An 18,473-nucleotide genomic window follows, 5' to 3' on the forward strand; every position below is an offset into this window, starting at 1 on the left:
ACGGAGTTGTAATGTTCTCATAAATACGGACAGGTGACACTGTTTTAAACACAGGTTAAATGTTGTGGATGAAAAGCCTCATTGAATGAAAATACTTGAATGAAACCACTAGAATTGGTTTAATAAAGACGGGTCACATGTCAACAGTCCAGCAGTGATGTACCTGTAGTGATGTGTTCAGGTGTTCAGGTTGAACCAACAGGATGTGGAGGTGTTGTGGTGGGAGGGGACTTAAAACAAAAAAGAGAAAGATGTGCAGAGTACCTGATGCTGCCATTCAGCACATCAACAGCCCAGAGAGGAGAGGAGGTGTCACTGTGCAGGTAAGCTTACCTGTCTGTCTGGTTTCATTTACATTATTATGACAGAATCAGCTTAAATTCTTGATCACAAACATCATCAATGAGGAGTGAAAGGGTCAAAGGTCACAGCAGTCTGACAAATAAACATAAACTGGGCAGTCTTAAAATCAGTTGGTGTCTTAATTTTTCTTGTAAAAATCTTCAACATAATTCAGATAAATGAGTCAGAAGGTAAACAAAGACTTTTATTTTCTAATTTCCATCAGTGATGTAACTGGATTTACTTTTTATTTTGAGAGATAAAATATTTCCAGAAAAGTGGAAAGAGATTCTGTCAGTCCTCTTCTCCATAAAAACAAACTTTTATTCTCTTCTAACAAGAAGTTTTCTTCTGATTCCTACAGATTTATTATCACTTTCTTCATGAATTTGTGCTAAATTTGATGTGAAAAACCAGAGCAGTAATGCTTTGCTGGTTTGTGATGGTTTGATAGAATATTTCCTGGAAAGAATTAGCATCAGTTTTCATTTCACTTCCAGCTAATAAACATAAACTCTGGAGAATCACTGCCAGCTGAACAAGGAAGGTTTTGTCAACAGGCAGCAAACAATTCAATACTATTGAGGAATTACATTTTTGATAATAAGTGAATATTTACTGGGGTTTAAATTGAGTACAGGATGACTTCCTCTGTCCTGTCACTTACTAGTTTAAGAGTCAGGTAACGTTTGGTATTTGAACTTGGCTTCAGTCAATGTCTGACAGTTAAACAGAACAGGAAGCTTTCTCATCAGGTACTAATGAAAAATGAAGGAAGTGACCTTTAAGATGAAAGAGTGCAGTGTTTGTTTGTGAGTGTGTTTACTGCAGCTCTCGTGGGGACACAACGCCCACGCTTAACGGTCGCGTTGCTCATTTCCAAGTCAAATACCAGAGAGGTAAACAAATGAGTTCTTATCAGAGACGGCAGATTCAACTAAACCCCAAACACAAAACACAGCAGAGGACACAGCTGCGTTTTTCATTTCAGCCTTCAAACTATTTAATCTCCAGAGGTGGAACATACCACAAAATTTGGGCTTGATGCGTCAGCACATGAGAGCAGAGCCAGAATCCCTCTGTTACTACAGCTCAGTTTTACGTCTCGTCCGTTTCAAAACAAACCTTTTAAAACCTTTAGATTACGTTTGTTTTTGTAAAAAACACCATGGAGTGTTTGGACCAATGAGATTTAGAGAAGTAACTCACAGTATAACAAGAAAAAACAACATCTGTATACGTTCAAATGAAATGAACCATGTGTTTGGTACTGTAACCATGACGATGAAGGCACCAAAACTTAATTTTAACCATAGACTGTAAATAAAGATGGATTTCGCCTCTGTGACATCACCCACAGTTTTCTGAAGCTCAGAGTGAGCTGCTCCACTGTTGCCATCTTGGCAGTGTCTGACTCCGCCCCTAACTCCCAGCTAATCCTAAAATGGACAAAGAGGAGGGGCCTGTGTGGAGCTGAGACTTAGGTGCATGTGGGTTTGTTGCAAGCATACACTCCCCCACCTGTCACTCAAAGAGGCCACGCCCTCAATCCTCCATAACTTTAGTCCTTAATAAAATGTAAACAGGTGAGTTATATAAACAGGTGAGTTATATAAACAGGTGTCATGAAGGAGGAAATTAGCTCTAGAGACCAAAACAGTTTTTGTACCAGGCTGTAAACATGTTTATTTCTGCTGTAAAGTTGGACATTTTAACATGGGAGTCTATGGGGACTGACTCACTGCTGGAGCCAGACTCTAGTGGTCGTTAGAGGAACTGGCCAACAGCTGGCGCCGTATTGATCCGTCAACCTGTCCTCACCAGCTGTGGCACCATCATGTCTGACATGACAGCTTCCTGTCAGGAGTTTGAGGTGACCGTCCACACTTCACCTGGTCCCACCTGTGGAACCTACAGCCGCCTGTGGCTCAACCTGATTGGCTCGCAGGGAGAGACTCCGCCCACCAGCGTGAATGAGGGCGACCGTCATCTCCTGCCGGGATCGGTGAGTTTCACTGTTTCCTGCTTGAGATTCAACACAAACTGTTTATTTACCTTGGAAATAGTCATTCTACAAACAGTTTCAGCACTAGCTACAGTCACTAAGCTAATGAAGGCCACAAGATGTGGTTGAAAGTCTGGAAACATATTTACCAGCTGAAACTTTCCTCACAATGATATTGTCAGTTCTGCTAATGAACTGACTTTGTCGTGAGATTATTTGAATAAATATTCCCTAAACTGCCACTGTCCTTGTTTTAAACAGCTACCTGTGCTCTGTGGTGTCTAGTGGGATCACAGGTAGCTCACCCTGCTGCTGCCCAATCAAAATACAGAACGCCACTGTTGCCCCTTCACCTCTTCAGAGCGTGAAGTTACTGATCTCTTGTGTTTGTTTTCAGAATAAGGAGACTTGACCTTTGAGTTTCACTATGACGGTCTCCTCCCGTCCTAACAGGTGTGTCCGGTCCAGATCCGGACCAATGAGCCTCTGGGTCGCCTGATTCTGGTCCGGCTCCGGCTGGAGGCTCAGACAGGCCTCCCAGACCTGGACTGGCACTGCAGTCGCGTGGAGGTCCGCAGGCTGGCAGGAGGAGAGGGGTCAGAACCTGCAGATCCAGAGCCACAGGTGTTCCTGTGCGACAGGTGGCTTCGGACAGCAGATGGCGACGTAGAGCTGCGGAGTGGAAAGTGTAAGAAATAGAAGTTAGAGAAGATATGAGATCGAGCTGAGGAGCACCTGTTCAGACTTGCTCTGTCTTCACTTTGTCATAATATGCACGTTTTGTATTTATGTGTTTCCTCTGATGGTGGATGTGACTCGTGCAGGACGAGCTTCAGGTACAGAGGCGGTCAGTCAGTCATAACAGTGACGGGACACAAAGGTTTCTAAGCTTCCTAATCTTGTTGTAAACATTTCCTGTGCTCAGTGACTTCAGGTTTCTGTTATTACTATAACACTGCAGTGTGTTTGCTGAAGGACGAGACGGAGGAGAAGCTGAAGCAGCAGAGACTCAGACACCTGCAGCATCAACAGAAGATCATCAGGTAAATAGAAAGACGTCTGTTTTCTTTTCAGGCAGCACAACTCTCCCTTTTCTTCACCTGAGCACAGCTGCAGCTCGATGAAGCTCTGAGACTTTTACAATGAGAGAAAGATCTGTTGACTATCAAAGCCTCAGTCCACAGAGAAATGCACACAGCCTGTATTCAGACACTGAGCCTGGTGTCAGATTATCCTTCCACTCTGTTGTTGCAGGTGGCGAATGTACGTAGATGGCGCTCCGCAGTGTCTGGACATCAACAGTCTGTCTGAACTCGGGCCGAACCTCATCTACACCCACAAAAGGTGAAGTGGAGCAGAGGCGGACAGACCTAGGGACGGTGGAGCGCAGAGAAGAAGAGTCTGAACGCTGTTTGTTTCTTTGTCCTCAGCTCAGCCCCGAACCTGCTCTACCTGAAGGGCTTCGCCGGTCGAGCGGAGGCCTGGTCGAGTTTCACAGAGCTGGAGACGGTCTTCTCCCACAGCGGACAACACAACGACACCGCCCGTAAGAGACGCAACAACACACACTCACTCTAAAGCTTTGTGCTGATAAGAAACCACAGTGAGCGTGACGTCGTCCGTTCAGCATCAACAATGCAGGGAACAAGTCAGTCAGTTCGATTCCTTTAAAGGCAGGAAACCATCAGATCTGAGGAGCGATGATGAGGAGGCGGGAACCTTCGTCACATTAACACAAGAAACAAACGGAGATGTCGGATCTCAGTTGGATGAACTGGTTGTTGCTCTTTCTTCTTTACAGTTTATTAGTGTGATGAGTGTGAAGCTCAGACCCTGCAGCGGATCAGAACTTCTGCTTCACTTGTTGACAGTCTGTCCAGATTAACAGAACTCGTCTTCGTCTCTCAGGGTTCGTCAGGACTCACTGGATGGACGACTGGTATTTTGGTTACCAGTGTGTGAACGGCCACAACCCTCTGCTGCTGCGTCAGCTCCGCCTCCTCCCTCCACACCTGTCCGTCACGCCTGACATGCTTCGCCCCTTCCTGCCTGAAGACTCCTCCCTCAATCAGGAGCTACAGGTGTGTGCATGCGTGACCTCTGACCTCCAGCTGTTCTCTGCCTCCAGCTGTGCACCTCATCACAGCTGCTGTATCTTCTTCTATCACGTGACAGAAAGGAACCATTTACCTGCTGGACTACGAGGTTCTGGACGGCGTCCCGGCCAACGTGATCAACGGGAAGCAGACGTACCTGTGCGCCCCTCTGTGCCTGCTCCACCTGAACCGGCAGCAACAGCTGGTCCCCATCGCCATCCAGGTGAGCTCCAGCTGTTCCCTTGGTCAGTGGGTTTGATTTTAAATGGACTGTTCTTCCTTGATCAGATGGTTTTCTCTTGTCTTTTCTCTTTCTTCTGAACCAGATGTTTGTTCCGGTCTGTCACACTCAGATCGATGTCGTCTGTTTGTTTGTTTGTATTTACTGTTGGAACAACCTTTTAATCTCAGTGGGACGTTCACCTGGTTCAATAAAGGAAAATAAACGAATCATTCTCTTCCCTTCAACAATGGCAGCTGCAGCAGACGCCCGGCCCTCTGAACCCGGTCTTCCTGCCCTCTGACCCCAGCTGTGATTGGCTGCTGGCTAAGATCTGGGTTCACAGCTCGGACTTCCAGTGTCACCAGTTGGCCTCCCACTACCTGAAGACCCACATGCTGGGGGAGCTGTGTTGCATGGCAACACTGAGACAGCTGCCTGACGTCCACCCACTGCACCAGGTCCACCCCCCCCCCCCCCACCCCCCCCCCCCCCCACCCCCCCCCCCCCCCCAACACACGGGAGACTAATGAATACATCGAAACCAAACTGTTGTCCTGTAATGATCAGTCTTCTCTTCTCTGATTGGATGGACAGCTGCTGATGCCACACGTCAGGACGTCGCTCCAGATAAACTGCCAGGCGCGAGCGTCGCTGCTGGCTGCTGGCGGCGTGTTTGATAAGGTGATGGAATTATTACACAGATCAGGGCAGTTTATTATATTTTAATTGATACACTTAATAACAGTTAATAAGTCATTTACTAATGCTTTATAGATCAGTGGAAAGCCATTAACAAGAACTTCTGGGTTGCCAGGATTTCACACAACCTGGCAACCCAGAAGTTCTTATTAATGACTCATCACTAATCTATAAACCATTAGAAGATGAGGTATTAATCAATATTATTGATAGCGCAGTCATCTGTTCCTCTGCGGGTCTCGTCCCTCCAGGCGGTCGGCTGTGGTCTGAAGGCGTTACCTGTCTTCCTGTCCCGCGCCTCACAGAGGATCCAGTATCGGTCCCTGTGTGTCCCCGACGATCTGTCCGACCGCGGCGTCCGCGAGCTGCCGCAGAGTCACTACGCCACGGACGCTCTGAGAGTCTGGGACGCACTGCACAGGTAAACAAACACACCTCAGCCAGGTGATTGGTCCAGGACGCTGCATTGATCCGCTGAAAGACACTGTGTGTGTGTGTGTGTGTGTGTGTGTGTGTGTGTGTGTGTGTGTGTGTGTGTGTGTGTGTGTGTGTGTATGTGTGTGTGTGTGTGTGTGTGTGTGTATGTGTGTGTGTATGTGTGTGTGTGTGTGTGTGTGTGTGTGTGTGTGTGTGTGTATGTGTGTGTGTGTGTGTGTGTGTGTGTGTGTGTGGGGCAGGTTCGTGGTCCGCTGGGTGGATCTGTATTACAGTGCAGACAGTGAGGTGCAGCAGGACTCTGAGCTCCATCACTGGATCACTGACATCAACACACACGGCTTCACACACAACTCAGGTGTGTGTTTGTTTGTTTGTTTGTTTGATGTTTGATGTTTGATGTTTGATGCTTGTTTGTTTGTTTGTTTGTTGTAGCTTCAGCTTGTGTTGCTCTCCTCCTTCAGGTTTCCCTCAGGTTTTTCGGACCAAAGCAGAAGTGTCTCAGTTCGTCACCATGATCGTCTTCACCTGTTCGGCTCTACACGCCGCCTTAAACTTCTCCCAGGTGAGTCACAGAGACCCAGCACCTGCAGGACAGGTGACCGAGGGTCATGTGTTGCTCTAAACGCTGCTGGAGTTTGAGATCTCTCGTCTTCGTCCTCTGGACACTTTGTCTTGATGTTCGCTCCAACATTTTGACGTGAGTATGAAACATCTGGAGTAATGATCTGTCTCCTTCACATGTAAGACGTTGTTTTCATGGATCATCTGTAGTGATCAGATCAGTGTAGTGACAGTGATCTGGACCAATCAGCATCCTGTGAGGGAGGAGCCAGTGGCAGCTTACCGACATGCTAACTAGCTTTCAGAGCTCCTCAGACTGCAGCTTGTCGTTGTGTTGTTTCCTCTTCTGCTACGTCACATGATTGATAGGTGGTTCATCCAATCACCTGCCAAGTACGTTTTGAAAGTGCTGCTGAACAAACCATGTGTAGGTCAGCGCTTCCTCATCTCCTGTCTTTGTGTCCTGCAGCTGGACTTCGCTCTCTGGACGCCGAACTGTCCGACCTCCATGTTGCGTCCTCCCCCGCAGGTCAAAGGCTTGGCGACGGAAGATGACATCATCTCCTCTCTGCCCGACGTGAACTCCAGCTGTCGCGTCCTGCTGGCGTTGGCTCAGCTGTCACAACCCTCTGCTAACTTTGTGAGGCTCCGCCCACACACACACGGAAAAGTCAAACGCACCTCATCCTGATAAAAACATCTCAGATTTGATCTTTGTTGTTCTGTGGGATTCATTCCTTCTTTCTAAAGTGTTCGGGCAACAACAAAATGTCCGTGTGAATTATTGTTGTAGCTTCATGAGCTGCTGAAATCAGAGTTGAACAATTATTAATATGAACATGTTCAGGAACACCTGAAAAATATTGATTCTGATTGTGATCAGTTGTCATGGGAAACATGCTAGCACAACATCCGCTAACATGCTAACCTTTCTGTTGGCTTCATATTTACCTACCAAACATTAGCAATAGCTAACACACCATGTTAGCATGTTCAATGTTACTGCTAAACAACATGCTACGTGCTATTAGATTCAAGTCTCTCTACAAGGCGAGGGCCACAACCTGGAGGACGGAGGACTCAACACAGATGATATAGAAGAGTGGTGGGAAAGTAGATCCATAGATCATGATGTGGCGTGGGCCCCTAGGGTTCTGGGGCCCCTGGGGGTCCGGGGCCCCTAGGGTTCCGGGGCCCCTAGGGTTCCGGGGCCCCTGGGGGTCCGGGGCCCCTGGGGGTCCGGGGCCCCTAGGGTCCTGGGGCCCCTGGGGGTCCGGGGCCCCTGGGGTTCCGGGGCCCCTGGGGTTCCGGGGCCCCTGGGGGTCCGGGGCCCCTGGGGTTCTGAGGCCCCTGGGGGTCCGGGGCCCCTGGGGGTCTGGGGCCCTTAGGGGCTGTGGGGCCCCTGGGGGTCCGGGGCCCTTGGGGTTCTGGGGCCCCTGGGGGTGTGGGGCCCCTGGGGTTCGGGGCCCCTGGGGGTCCGGGTCCCTTGGGGGTCTGGGGTCCCTGGGGCCCCTGGGGGTCTGGGGCTCCTGTTTTGCCTGGTTGGGACGATGTAACAGTGCTTGCTTCAGTGTCTTGATTAAACCTCTGCACGTCTCCCCCTGCAGGTTCCTCTGTGTCACTACAAGGAGGCCATCTTCAGAGACGGCGCCCACTGCAGGCTGGTGGAGGAAGTGCAGGCTGAACTCAGGAGCATCTCTGAAGACATCTCAGAGAGAAACAGCCGTCTGGAGCTGCCGTATCCTTACCTGTGTCCCGGACGCATCGAGAACAGCGTGGCCATTTAAACTAACATTTGTCCAACACCGTTTATTTTTGATTGATTATTTTTAATGTGATTATTTTCTGAAAGAAGTCTGAAGTTTTTACAGCATGTTCTTTTAACTATGATAAAGATAATGTAATGAATGAATCGCTCTCATATTGTAAACGCTGCGACACAAACAGACCTGCTTCTGTTTAATCCTCAGAAACTGGAACCAAAGAAGTTTCTGACATTTTAAAAACAAAAACAAAAGTTATATTTGTGTTTTTCACTGATTGATGGAAAAATTACTGCAGATTCATTTTCTGTCAATCTATCAATCAGTTCATTGACTGTGATCGGTATTTCTGTAAATTGATTTCTGTGGAAATTAGACATTAATTAAGAAAAAGACATCAGACATTTGACTTGCTTTTGAAATGATGTCATGATTTGTCGTACTGACGCCGTCACATGCCGCTGACGTCGTCTGTAGAGGTTTGGGCTAATTCCATATTTTTTTATTGTTAAATTAAAAAAAAGAAAAAGAAACAAACATTAAAATCAATCTTTCTTCAAATATTAACGTTACTTTTTATTTCTTCAACTCAAAAAATAAGTTTCATTTGTTCATGCATTGTATTTAGTTTGTTGTGGGTTTCTTCAAAACCTGAAGGCACAACTGTCTAAAATAAAACCAATAATAATAATATCATTAATAATAATAATAATAATAATACAGCAGTGGCACTGAAATGACAGTAAAATGACAAAAATATAATATTCTCCAAGAATTTAAAATCACGTTTTTAAAACCAAAATAAAAGTCTACAGCCGTGCTAGCAGCTCTGAGACACAGTGTGCTTTGAGCTAAATGCTAACACCATGCTAACATCCTGATGTTTAGCAGGTTTAATGTTCACCCTTTTAGCTCGGCATGTTAGCATGTGCTAATTAACACTAAACAGTAAACAAAGCGGAGCTGAGGCTGATGGGAACGTCTTCAGTTCTGAACCAAAGTGTTGGACAAAGTAAAACCTGATGGTGGCGCTAGAGGAGAAGTTCAACGTCTGAACCAAAGTTCATCACAATCATCCAGCAGATGTTCAAACGTTTCACTAACAACCACCAACGCGAACCTCATGGTGGCGCTACGTGAGAAGTCACGGCGTCACCAAAGCCGGTGGGTTCATCCTCTGGGAGCCGTGACGGTCTGAAGCTCTGGACCAGAGAAACGACCACGACTCAATACTGAAGAAACAGGTTCAGACTGAGATGAGGGGAAGCTGTGATCACCTGTTACATTATATTATATTTACATTATATGTCACATTTCAGTGAAGTGTTGAAACCTGCTGAACAGTCTGACAATAACACTGAAATAAATTCAAACAAACTTCTACTTCCTGTGTGATTATTACTGTTTGAAACTACTGTTCCTCCAGTGTCACCTTCTGGTGAGGCCTCAGTTATAAAGATGTAATTAATGAATTTATTCATGTTTATTAAATCATTTACTAACACTTTATTCATCAGTTATAAGCAGACACTTTGTCTATTTGTCTGGATTTGATTTTACACAGTAATATTTTGCATCAGGAGTCGGGTCTGAGCGCGAGGCCGACCGCAGGAAGTCTGTCGTCACGTTTCACAAACAGCTGTTTCAGAACAAACAGCTGTTTCAGAACAAACAGCTGTTTCAGAACAAACAGCTGTTTCAGAACAAACCTCAGTGGAAACAGAAAGTTTCTGAAACAGTCACTTTTGTGTGAAACTGCGACGGAAACTTCTCCAGATGTTGAAAAGGGATCTGCTGGAAAACAGCTGCAGAACATCTGGATAAAAATCTACGGATAAACAGATTATTAACATTTACAGCTGCAGACTTGATGGATAAGATCAGTTCACTGGAGACGTCTCGCTGTTCTTATTAATGGCTTATAACTGATGGATGAAGCATTAGTGAAACTCATTAAAGCTTATTGACCTTTTCTCAGAAAGTGCTGCTGTTCTCTCTTTAAATAATACAGGAAGATGATAAAACATCACATTAAGTATTTAAGTCTGATCATCTCAGTGTCTCTTCTTCTTACTTGATCCAGCACATGAGAGTTTGTTTGTTGGTGCTGAAGCTTCTCGACACAGACTCAGTTTCAGAGCTGAGATCGTTTCCTCTCTCTGCTTTCAACTCAGACAGAGTCTCTGTGTGTTCCTCGCTTCCGTGTCCCTTCACCCGTCCTTGCTTCCTTCCCTCCTTGTTTCCTGACTCCTAGCTGACGGGATCCACCACCAGGACTTTACACTCCCTCTTGGCGATCTTGTCCAGCGACAGCAGCGATTTGTCCTGTGGCGGCAGGTAGAGCGGCCGACCCACCGGAGAGCCAACGGGGGGGGTGATGGCCCGTCGCTCCATGGCACTGCCCGTCCTGAAGTGCAAACACACACACACACACACACACACACACACATGATTAGAGGTAGATCTTGGGACAGTGTCCTCTCTCTGTCTGGACTCTGTCCTACCTCATGATGTGGGATCGTGACGGCTGCTGGTGGGAGAAGGACTGAGACCGACCCAGACTGGCCTGGTGTCGGTCCAACAGGTCTCGAACTGCCGGGCTGGACGGGCTGTTTTTACCTGGGTGGTGACAGGACAACACGGCATGTTTAACCCTTTAACTCCCTTTAACTGTTTTCACAGAACATTATGATGTCACAGTGAAGTGACCTTTGACCTTTTGGAAATTTGGAAACGTCATCACTTCATTTTATCCTTAAAGACATTCGAGTTAAATTGTGTCATAATTACTGAATGAGTTAATGAGTTATGGCCATAAACGTGTTCTGTGTCGTCTTGACCTTTGACCTTTGACCAACAAAATCTAATCAGTTCATCCTTGAGTCTAAGTGAATGTTTGTTCAGAATTTGAAGACGTTTAGTCAAAGTGTTGCTGAGACATCGTGTCCACGAGAATGAGACGGACGGACAACCAGAAAACAAAATGGCGGCCGCTCTGACTGGATAAATCAGCATAATCAGAGCTGTTTATAAATCTCTCCGACAGTGCAAGAGACGTGGCTGTCGACATGACTTCAGCTGGTTGAATGGAGGAGGTGAAAGTCTTACGTGACAGCGGCCGAGCGTCGGGCGGAGGGTTGGACACCGAGGCTGTGAACTGCAGCTTCAGCTTCATGTGCTGACTCAGCTGAGTGAGACAGGAAAACAGGAGAAGAAGAGTTGATCTTCTGTGTGAGAAGCATGTGATGAGATGTTCAGAGGCTGCAGGAAACATCAGCTTTAAGACTTCATACATGAGCTAGTGTTCATTTCCTTCATGAAAACTACGACTAAATATGTTCGTCAACGACAAAGACGAGACGCCGTCATCAACCGCCGACTGTGACTTTACAAACTTCAAAACCTCTTTGTTTTCACTGATGAAATATTCAGACGACTCATCAACGTGTCAAAGACTAGAACTAGACTGAAGTCGTTTCTACGATGAGATTAAAATGCTCAGACTTTCAGACGAACAGTGAAGAGGAGGGAAACATGGCGGTACCTCGTACAGGCCCGGTCTGAGGATCTGGAACGCCACGCTGAATGACAGAGTGCTTCCTTTCCGACAGTGACCGAGGTTACTGAGAGGAGTGTGACACACCACAGCACCCAGCGCTGCGTCCTCACCCTGACCACGACCTGCACACACACACACACACACACACACACACACACACACACACACACACACACACACACACACACACATGAGGACCGGAGGAACATCTTATTATCAGCGTGTGTCCGTCCTCTGACTGTGATCCTTCCTATCTCACTGACCCTCTGGAGTCCAGACGAGCCGGACAGCCAGGAAGTCCTGCAGGTTGTTGAGCAGAACGTATTTGACCTTGAAGTGCTCCTTCACCCTGACGGTGCTCGGACAGCTCGCCGTCATGACGAAGCGCGGTCGGTCCAGACGGATGCTGGGCAGCCTGAGAGGGAGGGAGAAGAGGGGGGAGGATGAACCGATCCTGTATTAGCTCTGGCAGCCCACAGTTAGCACACAGTACTCTGCATAACATGTCAGAGAAAGATCCCAGGATTATTCTCAAAGTGCAAACATGCAAACGCTGCTGCGCCGCTCCCCGCCTGACAGAGACATCACCCTGCTGCCGCCACCAGAGGGCGGCTCGTTACAAACAGGCATCAGATCCTTAACGAGCCAGAAGCTGTTCTGAGGTCAGATGTCTGTTTCCCTTCAGGACGTTCAGGCGATCTCCTGCCTGGTCTTTACCTGTAGTGGGTGTAGATGCAGTTGGTGAAAGGCATCTTGGGAGTTGACCACTGCAGCACAGCGACCAGGGGAACCTCCAGCCCCTGAAAATACATCAACACACACATTGTGTTGATGTATAGTGACATTTTCAAAACACACGGTAAGAATAACAAATGAATAATGAAGTAATTAACAACTATTTTCCGGGTTGAGATGATGAGCAGTGGAAACATGTTCGGGAGGAAAACCTGAATGAAATGACTGAGACACTGATGATTATTGTGTTGACCACAGTCATCGCTCCGTCTTTAATCATCATCTTTACCCTCCTCTTTATTAAGATATTCATTGTTTGAACACGTGTCCCGTTAATAAATAAAATCATTGATCAGAATAATATCAACAATCACTTGGTGCCTTTAAGACAAACACACACACACGTCCAAACCTCGTTGGAGTCATCCTGCGGCATGTCATTCAGGTGCAGCTGGAACAAGAAGTCATGCTCCTCCAAAGCGCTGAGCATGCTGGGAAGGCGGCAGGCCAGGCTGTCCACCCTGCAGAACGACGCCATGCCGACCTCACCTGACTGATGGCTGCGGAGCCGGAGAGGAAGCGAGGTGAGCGCCGTCAGGTCAAACTGACAGAGTCACAACATCGTGTAAACACTGCGACAAACAACTCAACGGACTAATGTTCAACAACACGCAGGACGTGAAGAGCAGAACAGAGTGTGACATTACGTAATATAACATAACAGGACATGAAATATCAAGAGGCGGGACGTGATGTCACAGAATATAACGTGACAGACCGTAAGAACCCGAGGGAAGAGTCAGAGAACGTAATGAACAAGACAGAACAAGATGTGACGACGCATCAGTAACAGATAAAACTGAAAGCAACACAAAGTGATGTCATGATGAAATTACATCATAAAAGCATCGGAGCCTCAACACGCGACTTCAGAGCGACGTGAGTAATACAACATGTTCCTGTACGTACCACACGTTGTCCACCAGCAGCACCGAGCCGTCTGGCATCATGGGAAGGTACGAGGCGTTCAGGTTCGGTAAAATCCGAACATCGCGGATACTCACCTCCTCCTGAGAAGACTCATTCAACACTGTGGGGGGGGGGGGGGGGGGGGGGGGGGGGTGGGGGCAGATAATAGCATTTTAACTGGACTTCATTCTTCTATTGCATCTGTTCTCTTGAATTCTGCGACATTTGTCTCAGTGTGTTTATGAACAGATGTAAAATAATGTATTATAATAATAGAATTATAACAATAAAGTTAAATGAATTAAAATTGATGTGCAGTAAAATGATTTATACAATGAGTCACTTCATGATTTAACAGTTTCCAGATTTAAAATAAATCAAACTAATACAAGACAATGTGAAGTCACATGAAAGAGAGACAGCAGATTGTGCCCTGATGCTGATGATCATCACATCGCTGACATTTACTCTGTTTTACATGCATTTAACTTTCAAATCATGTAAATGAGAAACCTGGTTCACTTCCCTGGTCCAGAGAGGAAGAGAAACCTGATCAACATGACGACACGTCTGCTGGAAATATCTCAGCCTTTAACTCGTTTACACTGAGCGATCAGACGCTGTTATCGTCTACACCAGGAACCTGCTGGTCTGGTGTGAATCCAAAAACATCTGCATGAGACCTGAAGAAGAAACGATGTCCTACCTTTGAGGACGACGAGGTGCCTCCCAGAGACGGTCATCTGCTTGCAGCGGACGGTGGGAGGCGGCAGAACGGTCAGAGTGGTGCTCACTGTGGACGAGGAGAGGAACATGTTTCAGCTCGCAGCAACGACACATGAAGAAAGATTAATACCAGGAGGCCACGGTGCATTATACTTTTACAAGGAGTAGTTAAGAAATACAACAACATAAAACTGAGGACAGATATAATAATCAAAATCACATGTTCAAGGATTTAATGACCTGTTGAATTTCTACTTTCAGTCTTTAGTCTTGAGTTGTTTCCTTGTCCTACAACACAGTGGTTTTATTCTCAGGGCTTTCCTGTATTTTGAATCTCATAAAAAAAACAAAAACTAGTCTACATGAAGGAAACATGCTGCCCCCTTATGTCTACAGCTGGTACTACAGTTGTCTGCCCATCTACTCACAACATTACCTGATCCCTTTAACTTTGCTTCAAACTTCAAACTGTGTTTACACCTCATGTGACAAAACTCTGGAAAGTAACAACATTTTGTTCAGATTTGACTTTTTCTGAGCATCTGAGGGTTCGGTCGAGAGTTTACAGGCAACACGAGGGTCAGGGAGCAGGAGACAGATTCTGTAATGAGGGTGTGTGTTGTACCCTGAGCCTTGAAAGTGTTCAGGTCGTGTCTGAAGGTGTGTGTCGGTTCTCGTTGCTGGAGAACGCTCAGGTAACCGAGCTCCTGCACCTCCGCTTTCTCTGCCTCCCTCTTCCACACTGTGACCATCACCTGAACACAAACAGAGAATAAAACCACAGTTCAAACACACTACACTGAGTCAGGTGTCAATAAACATGTAGGAACAGCCTCAGGTCCAGACAGTGAAAATGCCCTAAAAATATGAATTAAAGAAGAGATAGACAGACAGACAGACAGACAGACAGACAGACAGACAGACAGACAGACAGACAGACAGACAGACAGACAGACAGACAGATGTTCCTCCTGACCTTGACTTTTAGGGTGCTGACGGGGAGTTTGTCCAGAGAGACGGTGAGGGGGAAGATGACTTCGTCCGTCAACACCACCGGCTCGTCCAGAGGAGACTGAGATGGGGAAACAGACTTTTTCAGAGAGCATCATGATTTTCACCTCTCACTGAGCAGCAGCTGGCTTTTCAGTGACCTCACACAGTCGCAGCTCAGAGGTACAAAGAGATTTAACCATCGGAAACATCTGTGACGTTGTCTGAGGCACGCCAGTAGGGACTTAAAGCAGCGACGGTTGAAGGGACGGCTACGGCGTGATGCGATGACATAGATTCTATGTCGACACTTCCTATTGCGAGACTAGTTTACCCTGTGATACGTTAAAGAGTTGGCAGGTAATTATACGTTTTTCACCATTAGTAGTTTTATGGATTATGAGTATATTTGTTAAAGATACCTGATAATTTGACTGATTTTTCCAGGTTATTCAGACGTGTCTGTGTCTATGAGCAGCACCGTCCGTGGTGCTGAAGCATCAGATGGATTTAAATTGTTTCTAAAGTTTATATCAACAGCTCTCAGGTCGTTTTAAGAGACATGTTGTAGCGATGTTCAGAGCGACCTCGGTTTCCTGAAGATGTAAAGTAGTCGTCACTTTAACCGTCGCTGCTTCAAGTCCCTAATGTCTCCAGAGACAGACGCTGGGTAGAGCGTGGCCCTAATGGTCACTTGTAACTCATTCCCATTTTTGTGTAGTGTGTTAGCATGCTAACATTTGCTATTAGCACTAAACACAAAGTGCAGCTGAGGCTGATGAGAACAAAGGTACCAGGAATGTCTGTACAAAACATTGTCTATTTATTTAGTTGAAGTTGAGATGTTTCAGCGACAAACCTTTGACCTGCAGGTGGCGCTACACGGTGATTCAAAAAGTCATCAGGATTCATCACCTGGGGAACATGAACGTCTGTACAAAATGTCATGGTAATCTTTCCAACAGCTGTTGAAACAAAAGTGGAGGACTGATGTTGCTGGACTTGCTGCCCAACTCTCAGGCCTATCAACCTGAGCATCAACACGGCCGTACCTGAACAGGTGCCCTGCGGAACTCCCTCGCCGCCGTCCCAGATGAGTTGTGGATGAGCAGTGGTTTGCAGTCCCTGAAGCTCCGACACCGGGAGTCCACCCTGCTGCCGAGCGCCGCAATCGCCGCCTCTGCCGCTGCAATGTAGTCCTCCTCGCCATCTTCGTTAGCCTCGTCCCCGCTGCCCTGGTAGTCATGGTGATGGTGATTGCCTCGGTGGCGGTTGCTCTCACCTGGACTCACGCTGGCCACAGCGCACAGAGAGCCGGCCAGCTCCCTCCACGCCCGGCTGCTGGCTGACTCCGACCCAAAGCCGGCTGCGGTGCCATCACTGGCCACTGCTGGAAAAGGGACACAGTGAATACAGGTGACACATTCATCCCATAAACCTGGAGCCCTTGTCATTTCTCTGCTGTTTTCCCTGGTTTTCTTCCATACGCCTTGTGTTTTATCCCTAGTTCAGTCCAATATTCATCTGAATTTCACCTGTCGTGTGGTCCAGTATTCTCTGGTGTGTCAGGCCTGGGTTGGTCCAATATTCACTAGAATTTTAACCCTAGTTTGGTCTGCCGGTCTCTGGCATCGTCCCAGTTCCTCTCATATCATCTTGCATTATAACCCTGACAGTTGATTTCAGTGGCACCACACTTATTTACACGTGGTCCACTCTTTTATTTTCAGATGACGCACGTGACATTTATTTTCAAAATAATGTTGACAACACTGGACTCAAAAAAGCTCAAACAACTCAGTGAATATTGGTGGTTCTGCCTGTTGGTCTGTAAAGCCGGACATTATCATGACATTACTCTGTAATATTTGCTCAGTGTTCATAGATTTCTTGACAGTCCCACAGATTGCCGCTGTAGGATGACTCATTTTTATGTAGCTGCTAATTCTCTGGTGGTCACCTGCATTTTTTGTTTTCGTTCAAGCTTATTACTGAGGGAATTTAAACTGTTCTTCAGGGTGTGTTGTTTTATCTATCTTATCTATCTCTTTATATATTCTATCTCTTTTGATCAGGTTAGTTTTAACAATAAATATAAATCAGTTTTGCACTTCATAAGTCATAAGGTGCATTAGCAGTATATTGGGTTGTGTGTTATAAGACTTTCTCCGTAGACTCAGGTGCCACGAATGAAAATACATCCTCCACTAATTCTGATGCAACTGCAGAATCCCCTGCATGTTAAAGACATCAGTATGTTGCCTCCCATTCACATGCATTTTGAGAAAAAATGCATAATAATCACAACATATATTTGAGGGATGCTCATACTCACTGTTACAACCCCATAAAATATATTAAAGTGTATTTACTACTGATTACAGAGACACAACAGAATTGTGTTGGTGTGTCTTTCTCCCCTCCGCCCTTTCAGCCACAGCCAGATGGGGGGCATCCTCCTTCCCTCCCCCGCCTTACCGGGGCCGTGCTCGGTCGGCGTCGCCCCCGCGTCCCTGCAGCGCAGCACCAGCAGGAAGCGGACCGTCTCACCCAGGTAGAGGTGGCTCCGGCGGGGAAGAGTACGGTACCGGGCCGGGTCCGACAGATCCGTGATGGGCACCGCCGGGAAATACATGAAATACTCGCACTGCGACTCCATCATCTGCACCATGGCGACGACCGGAGGAGGCAGAGCGAGCAGGAGCAGGACCAGAGTCAATGCACTGACACACGAACAATGAAACGGACACTTCCCGTTTCCACTATCAAAATAAAAGCACGGACCGAGCCACAGAAAGGTGAAAAACTAGACTATTGCGCCTCTTAGTGGCCATATTATGACCGATACATGTAATATCGAGGTATAAAAAAAGAAGAAAAGTGTCAGACACAAGTCAAATCAACGGGAGGGGAATCATGAAAATAATTTTCAAATTACGATAAGAATGACAAAAACTAAATTTATTACAATAACCAAAACACAGCATAAGCATATGGCAGAAATTGTGATAAATAAAATAATAAAATAAATTCAAAACATGTCTTGCTGTTGTTGTTCATATTATTGTGAAAGTGGTGTTGATTTCATGTATTTGTTGTGCCTGATTACATTTAGGATTATATTCCCAAATTCACATATCATCAAAATACCAAATGAAGGAATAATTTTTGATTTATTTTGAAATGAATAAGACATGAAGAAGCCTTTTAGTAGGAACCCATCTTATAACTTGGTCATTAATCAGTCCATAGTTTTGTCCGTTGTTGTAGTTGTCTGGTCGATGGAGCGTTTTAAGCGGGAGTTAAGAGACGGAACAACGTGATTGGCTGGATGAGTCTTGGAGCAGCGAGTTCACGCACCAACCGT

General features: G+C 46.4%; 2 protein-coding genes across 3 annotated transcripts; one reads left to right on the top strand and one right to left on the bottom strand.

Annotated features, from left to right (window-relative positions):
• Positions 1–288: 288 nt before the first annotated feature.
• zgc:152891 (uncharacterized protein LOC767741 homolog) lies at positions 289–9,510 on the top strand. Its single transcript, XM_056397552.1, has 15 exons — positions 289–323; positions 2,167–2,347; positions 2,801–3,035; positions 3,309–3,390; positions 3,602–3,691; positions 3,778–3,893; positions 4,256–4,428; positions 4,523–4,666; positions 4,921–5,124; positions 5,261–5,347; positions 5,617–5,786; positions 6,043–6,158; positions 6,265–6,365; positions 6,834–7,004; positions 7,972–9,510. Exons 2-15 carry the CDS (start codon positions 2,180–2,182, stop codon positions 8,149–8,151), a joined length of 2,037 nt encoding a protein of 678 aa, XP_056253527.1. The 5' UTR covers positions 289–323; positions 2,167–2,179; the 3' UTR covers positions 8,152–9,510.
• Positions 8,677–18,121, bottom strand: LOC130182462 (trafficking protein particle complex subunit 14-like). 2 transcript variants are annotated; one of them, XM_056397435.1, is made up of 13 exons: positions 17,585–18,121; positions 16,159–16,493; positions 15,093–15,188; positions 14,742–14,871; positions 14,097–14,183; positions 13,391–13,511; positions 12,834–12,981; positions 12,404–12,486; positions 11,950–12,101; positions 11,672–11,808; positions 11,236–11,314; positions 10,632–10,746; positions 8,677–10,534 (listed from the first exon to the last, which is right to left on the bottom strand). In XM_056397435.1, the coding sequence occupies exons 1-13, from the start codon at positions 17,775–17,777 to the stop codon at positions 10,378–10,380; spliced, it is 1,833 nt and encodes a 610-aa protein (XP_056253410.1). In that variant the 5' UTR covers positions 17,778–18,121; the 3' UTR covers positions 8,677–10,377. The 2 variants fall into 2 exon arrangements, with proteins under 2 accessions (XP_056253410.1, XP_056253409.1); XM_056397434.1 differs by having other exon boundaries at positions 16,159–16,496; positions 17,585–18,118.
• Between the last annotated feature and the right edge of the window lie 352 nt (positions 18,122–18,473).

Source organism: Seriola aureovittata, chromosome 15 (genome assembly GCF_021018895.1).
Source record: "Seriola aureovittata isolate HTS-2021-v1 ecotype China chromosome 15, ASM2101889v1, whole genome shotgun sequence".
Taxonomy (NCBI): Eukaryota; Metazoa; Chordata; class Actinopteri; order Carangiformes; family Carangidae; genus Seriola; species Seriola aureovittata.

Excerpts from the sequence above, each read along its gene's own strand:
- zgc:152891 (XM_056397552.1), top strand. The coding sequence starts at position 2,180 with ATGTCTGACATGACAGCTTCCTGTCAGGAGTTTGAGGTGACCGTCCAC. Across the intron at positions 3,894-4,255 it reads ACAACACAACGACACCGCCC|GGTTCGTCAGGACTCACTGG; the intron begins GTAAGAGACGCA and ends TTCGTCTCTCAG. Across the intron at positions 5,348-5,616 it reads CTGGCGGCGTGTTTGATAAG|GCGGTCGGCTGTGGTCTGAA; the intron begins GTGATGGAATTA and ends TCGTCCCTCCAG.
- LOC130182462 (XM_056397434.1), bottom strand. The coding sequence starts at position 17,777 with ATGGTGCAGATGATGGAGTCGCAGTGCGAGTATTTCATGTATTTCCCG. Across the intron at positions 14,872-15,092 it reads TCAGCACCCTAAAAGTCAAG|GTGATGGTCACAGTGTGGAA; the intron begins GTCAGGAGGAAC and ends GTTTGTGTTCAG. Across the intron at positions 11,315-11,671 it reads TCAGACCGGGCCTGTACGAG|CTGAGTCAGCACATGAAGCT; the intron begins GTACCGCCATGT and ends TGTCTCACTCAG.